This window comes from Bactrocera tryoni, chromosome 3 (genome assembly GCF_016617805.1).
Source record: "Bactrocera tryoni isolate S06 chromosome 3, CSIRO_BtryS06_freeze2, whole genome shotgun sequence".
In the NCBI taxonomy this organism is placed as follows: Eukaryota; Metazoa; Arthropoda; class Insecta; order Diptera; family Tephritidae; genus Bactrocera; species Bactrocera tryoni.
The window spans coordinates 59,173,788-59,180,469 of NC_052501.1; the positions used below are offsets into that span (position 1 = coordinate 59,173,788).

The 6,682-nt window shown below is 34.1% G+C and overlaps 1 protein-coding gene across 2 annotated transcripts; it reads right to left on the reverse strand.

Moving 5' to 3' along the window:
* Window positions 1-373: 373 nt before the first annotated feature.
* LOC120771836 (piggyBac transposable element-derived protein 2-like) lies at window positions 374-2,315 on the reverse strand. Of its 2 annotated transcripts, XM_040100079.1 has the most exons (3): window positions 1,547-2,315; window positions 1,428-1,484; window positions 374-1,356 (listed from the first exon to the last, which is right to left on the reverse strand). In XM_040100079.1, exons 1-3 carry the CDS (start codon window positions 1,667-1,669, stop codon window positions 1,264-1,266), a joined length of 273 nt encoding a protein of 90 aa, XP_039956013.1. In that variant the 5' UTR covers window positions 1,670-2,315; the 3' UTR covers window positions 374-1,263. The 2 variants fall into 2 exon arrangements, 1 of the variants encoding a protein (XP_039956013.1); XR_005705005.1 differs by having other exon boundaries at window positions 374-1,477.
* Between the last annotated feature and the right edge of the window lie 4,367 nt (window positions 2,316-6,682).

A 6,682-nucleotide genomic window follows, 5' to 3' on the forward strand; every position in this document is an offset into this window, starting at 1 on the left:
TAATTAGGCTATAATCCCGTAAGCGGTTTCCACACCAGTAAAGAAGAAGAAGTTTGTCAATTATTGCTACCTCTTTTTATAATTCTCTGTAATTTAATCATTTACCAAATTTGTAAGAAACTTGTACCAGTTTCTAACCACCACAGGTTTTTACTTTTTCTGTAAATTAACCCATTACTGCTCACACCTAAAACCCGCTATGATAAGCTACAGAAATTTTAAGCAGACGTCTGTAATGATATTAAAGGGGTAATTTCCAATTTCCCAAAAAATATCTCAAAAGATGTGGGCGCGGCGGAGCGTATGATATATCATACATAAACGTATACGGAGACCTGCCTCTATGAAAATAATATGTAAACATTACTATAACTTTTGAGTTCAAATTGACATCGTATTTATATATTTAATGACATATTCACTGTTAATTTTCAGATTTAGTTGCAGACTCAGTTTACATGATATTTGTAGAAACAGTTATCTGGGTGCAAGCCAAAATTACATTTCATGCATATAAATTTCGTACACTTTTCACAATTTTTGCATCGGCGCTGGTTTCGTTTTCTCGTTTTCTCTTTCGTCATGCGACTGGATGAAAATCTTTTGGCTTTGAAAGTATGCTCCTTGTAAGTCGTCGAATGAAGCCGAGAAGAGTAACTTGTGGATAAGCTTTCCTAAATAATATCCATAAATTTACAACGGCACCATTTAAGCAAAATCTGAAAATGGCCCAATTCCATTTTCTTGACCGAATCCGAGTTCGGTACGCTGCCCTTTGCTGGTCAAAGAGATCGACTCCACCCATTCCCGAATTAGACTCCTTGATAATGACTGGTTGCTTTACGTCTTGTCTGCGTTTCTGTTGTCGATCATATCTTTTGCATAATCCGGTTGTTGTCGTTATGTTGTCGTTTTTATAATTTGTTGCAATGGTGACATTATTGTTATCATTCCACCTAACTAGGGTAATATTTTTAGATTTTAGTGCTTCACAAGTACCACGGAGTTCTCTTTTCATGCTGCTCAAAGGAGCATTTTCAATGCGGTCCGAGCGAATCGTTCCCACCACTGTTATATTTTTCTTATCAAACTCTTCCAATAATTTAAAATTATTGAAATAGTTATCTAGAAATACAGTGCTGTGTTCGGGAACTATGTGATAACATAAATTTATTATGATAGATAAACCTAAGGGCTCATTAGATCGAATCATGCTTTTTCCGGTGTACGAATCGAAGTTCAACAAATATCCTTCTGAAGTAGTCATACACCAAATTTTGTATCCATTGCGAATTGGTTTTCCTCGTATAAACTGCTTGAAAGAATGCTTACCAAAATACGGCTCCATCGATTCGTCTACAGAAAATGAAGTTGATGTGAAGGTAGCGATGTATTTTTTCAAACTTATTCCTCGCCATTGAACCTACCACTAAATGATTGTACACATCACTTTCTGTCTGCCAGTACATGCTAATAGCTGGAACCTTAAAATAAAAATGTTTAATTTAACAAGTAAGCAAGTGAATTTGTGGTTCAAGTTAGTCACCTTGTTGTATCCACTTAGTATAAGGATACCGAAATATGTGTATAACTCCTCAAGATTTACGGTGAAAGCTTCATCTCCTTTGTTTATGGCGTACTTAACAGTCTCTGATTGTATACATTCCATAAATTCGCTATCAAAAATTCTTTTAAAATGTTGTATTGGACTTATATCATTTTCCAAAATATCTGCTACAATGTCCAGAGTATGTTCGCGTATTGCTGTGATAGAACATTCACTTGCTTTTACTACTATCTTGGACAATTTTCGGAAAATCTTCTTTTTTTAGTTTTCCTTTGAGTTGAAGTCCTTGTACGTGGGGCTAGTGAACTGCTCGCTTCATTTAGAAACTGTTGCTCCTCCACTTCTGAGTTATCAGTTCTTATTTCACATGCCCTTTTAAGAACTCCACGACCCAAATCACCCAGTGTACCTTCATCGTATTCATCTGCGTAATCGCAATCGGATAACTCCTGTTCTTCGGGGGGGAGCAAAGTCACATCAATAAAATTGGCATTATTGATGTTTTCTATAATCTCTACATCATCATCTTCATTTAAATCTTGGAGCCATTCAACTATCTCCTCAGTTGTTGCTTGTCTACAAGGAGATATTAGGAATGAATTTTCATATAGCAAAAACTGGGCTAGCGTTTACGTATGATAAAACATACGCAATAGTTTACAAATAGTTAAAACACTTTCGGAGCTCAATTTTTCACTGCACTTTTTATTCATTTGATAGCTTAGGGTTTTAGCTTTAAGTTTATGCACATTTTAAGTTATACAAATTCCTCGCTTACTATTTATAAAAATATAAACCTCACCTTCGAGTCATTATTCACTTTTCCGACAAATACTACGTAAATTGGCGCGAAAGTTGTAAACAAATGAGCTTTATAGCGGGATTCTGTAACCAGTCTCTAGTCTCTATGTGAGACATTTTGAGGCAAAGTCTCAATTTGAGACTAGTTACTATTCACTAAACAGTCTCTAGCGTTAGTCTCAAAATATTGAGACCTGGTAGTTAGCAGGTCACAAAACTAAAAAGAACTCTTGTCTGCCATTTTGAATATACTGAATAGAGATCATCATAGATATTAATCGATTGTCGTTTCTTTACATTTTGTAAGCAACTCAAACACGAAAAGGTTAAAAATAAATCAATTTTACATACATTTCGTAAATATTATGAAACAAAGTCAACATATATTTTTATTTTCATTGATAATTACGTTTTTTGACTATGTTATAGAAAATTTAATATTTGTTATCGACATATTTATTTTCATTCAAGTTTAAAAACATCTCTGAATAATGAAATGTAATAGATTTTGTGACTGTCACTTACAGAATAGCAAAATCGTCTCAAGTCTCAAAAATTGTCTCTAACTCAAAATCTCAAATTTAGAGACTTGAGACTGTTTCAAGTTACAGAATCGCACGGTTAAGCGACAAATAAAAAGCTTTTCTAATGCAACAATAATTTTATTTCGCTCACACTGCAAATATAAAAAGCTTTTATTTCATTTCGGATTTTTGACGAATTTAAAAAAAAGCTCTTTTTGCGTATGATACATCATACGTTGTCATTAATGGGTTAAGTATTCTGTATGCTACTGTTTATGTGTTTTGTTACTGTTTGTGTGTTTTAGCAACTAAAAGTATTTTAAGTCAAACGCAAGGCTGTTGGTAAAAAATAATAATAGCTCTTCTATCATCAGAATAACGCCCGCTCAAACTTTGCTTTTCATGCTGGAATGTTAAATGATAATACGAAGGATGTGAGCTACAATTCCTTTTAGTAATATACATGCCATCATTAGAGGGTGTAAGCGGATATGTGTGCGAGTCATGCGAGAATCATTTTTCTCCCTTAACTAACTGTTTTTACGTTTAATATGTAGGCAAAGAACCCTAACATAAAGCACCTCATTACATGAATATATGGTCAACTTAGCAGCAGTAATCTTCCATATAAATTTGCAAGTTTATGTATATATAGTATGTATATTTACATACCACAATTCTAAACCCTCATTTATGTATGTGTTTAAAAATAATAATTTTTAGAGGTGACGAAAGTAGTCAACTAACTAAAATTCAAATCTGTCGAAACTGGATTAAACGGTCATTTTGATAAATATTTTCTTAAAATTGTGGACCTCAAATTTTGTGATGACACTTTAATAGCAGAAATCTAAGATTTGCCTGGCGGTGAACTGTATGTAGTACATAAATTATTGAAGGATGCTGAAGAAAATGAAAGGTCCCATATTGCTGATCCAGTTCATTGGAACAAAATTAAAGATTTAATATGGAAATATGCCCAGGCGGTTACTTTTATAGTTTAAAATTTTGAACCCTTTAAAACAAAGCGTTTGAGGGCATTGCATTTCCGCACTTCTTTAAACGCTGGTAGAATTATAGAACCTTACAACGATTTGTATTGGTATTCACATAGGTATGTTATGTTTGGTAGGCATTTATGGTCTTTTACTCTTATATACATATGTATGTATATACTATGCGCATACTCCGGGAGTTTCAGTATTAAATTGCCTGGGAAATTGACTTTGGACAATGCGCTCATTTTACTCTTTATTTATTAAGGATAATATCACTAAATTGTGAAGCATGCTTTTTCTTAAAATTTACGAGCATTTTTGAAAGAGTGTTTTACCATGTCATGCAGGTGGTTGTTTGTGGAGTAACGAGTAACAATCCGAATATGTGCAAATGGAGATTGATTGATGTTATGCATTCACCCTCATTCCTATGGGAAAATGTTTTGTGAATTATGAGTTGAGGATGGTTTTTTCGTACATTATTCCCAATATCCTACTTGAGATAAATGTTTGACATAGTGTATTTTGTTTTAATTTACTACTCGTGTTTGTATACACTCCATGGCATTAATATTTATATATAAGCTCGCAAAAGTACAGTACACACACACACATGTACGCACATGCATGCAAATACATTATATGGACAGATAACGATGAACGTTATATGTATAGTATATGTATATATACTTATTTGTTCATTAAGTGGTACCTTACGGCTTAAATGGTTTCACAATGTTGCAATTGCCAGATTTTATTTTGCAATAGTTAGTTATTAAAATTTTACAAAAAAAAATATGAAACTTTAAAAGAAAATCAAAAACCTTTAGTTTCACATGTATATTTTTGCGGTGTTCCCTTAATTATATTAAGTAGTAGTTTTTAATAATAAATCGGTGTATTAAAGCAAAAGTGTGATCGAGTTAATTCTCAATTCGTAAGTTGCATCGCAGAATATTTATAAAATGTAGAATATGTGTAAATCGTATATACATATGTATCTACAAAATGCATGTATGTACGTATAAAGCGTGTAATCAAAGCTTCTTATAAGACTAACGTGGTTTCGTAAACTGTGCTCGCTTGTTCTAAATTTAGCTAGCATAAAGATAGATGTATATTCAAATATCATAAAATACGGGATGAGGGTATTATTAAGTCTCGAATTTCGTCTGCCTATTCGTCAAAATAAAAACAAAGATTTGTATAATAAATAACTCGAGGTGAAATTAAAATTCTAAATAAGCGCAAACAGACTTTTACCTTTGTAGAAAAAGTTTTTAATTGTATGTACTTCTTCTCTTTTATTGACGTAGACACCGCTTACGCGATTATAGTCGAATTAACAACAGAGCGTCAGTCCTTTCTTCTTTTCGCAAAGGTGGCGTCAGTTGGAGATTCCAAGCGAAGCCAGGTCCTTCTTCACCTGGTCTTTTTCTAACGGAGTGGAAGTCTTCCTCTTCCTCTACTCCACCGGCGGGTATTGCGTCGATTACTTTCAGAGCTGTAGTGTTCTCGTCCATACGTACAACATGACCTAGCCAGCGCAGCTGTGTTTTAATTAAGCTGGACTATGTCAATGTAGTCGAATATCTCATACAGCTCAGGCCAATGCCGTGGCTAATGCGCATAAATATTTCGGGCAGAAACCTTATATACGATATTTCGTAGACTTATTACACGGTAGTTGGCGCAGATTGTGGGATCTCCCTTTTGTGGCTAACGCGCAGAGGACGCTTCTAAATTCCAATCATTGGGCATGCTTTCGTCAGACATTACCTTATAAAAAGAAGCTGATGCATGCTCGTTAGACCGTTATTCGCACGCCGTAGTCTGAATCGCCGGCAGGCAATCCATCGGTCCACGTCGCTTTGATGTTCTTCACAACGGGTAATTCCTATGTGGAACTTCTTCATGCGTCAGAGCACACTGGAACATCTGCTCAATCATCATCGATTAGGGATTCGCATTCTCCTAACTTACACTGCCATTCAGCAGGTTGGAGAAGTGTTCCCTCCATAACTTTAATATGCTCTGGGTATCGGTTACCAGATCACCTCTGGGCATTCTTCAAGAGTTTCTTCCGATCTTGAAACCTCCTGTTAGTCGCCCCATCTTTTCGTAGAATTTTCGAGCATTATCCCTGTCGGCCAGCTTGTCAAGCTCTTCATACTCATGCATTTCATATTGTATCATACTATGAAGGACCGGATTTATGAAGTTGTTACCAGCAATTTTTTATTTCTAATAAATCAAATATTAACACGAACTAAGAATTTAACTTAAAATACTGTTCTTATAAAAATGTAAAATCAATTGATTATTATATTTAAAGTATAATAAAAATTACCCAATCGTTTTTGCATATCAACTTTTTTTCAATTATCATTAAAATAACTAAATATACAAAAGAAAATACCGACTTTACACCTAAAATAAGAATTGGAATTTTTGTAAGTTGGCGTTTCTACACAATTGCAATATCCATTTCGGCGGTGTAAAAGCACAGCCAGTGAAAAACGTAGAATCGTGGCTCGCTATTATTTATAAATATGTAAACTATTTTTAATAGTTTGTTTTCAGTTTTGATATTTTATATTGTAAAAAATTTTTATTGAAAACAAAGATGTGCTCAAAACTATATATGCGTATTGGGCAATGGCAACATTGTTCAAAATATAAACAAACAAAAGATGGCTGATTTCTGCGTTTTTACCACGTTTTTCACTGTGCACACATTTTGCCGATGGGTAAGAGTTACAATAAATGGACCTTGAAGCTGAATATAAGGT

Coding starts and splice junctions, on each gene's coding strand:
- LOC120771836 (XM_040100079.1), bottom strand. CDS start 1,669: ATGGAATGTATACAATCAGAGACTGTTAAGTACGCCATAAACAAAGGA. Junction 1,485..1,546: donor TACTAAGTGGATACAACAAG/GTGACTAACTTG, acceptor TTTTATTTTAAG/GTTCCAGCTATTAGCATGTA. Junction 1,357..1,427: donor ATGTGTACAATCATTTAGTG/GTAGGTTCAATG, acceptor CATTTTCTGTAG/ACGAATCGATGGAGCCGTAT.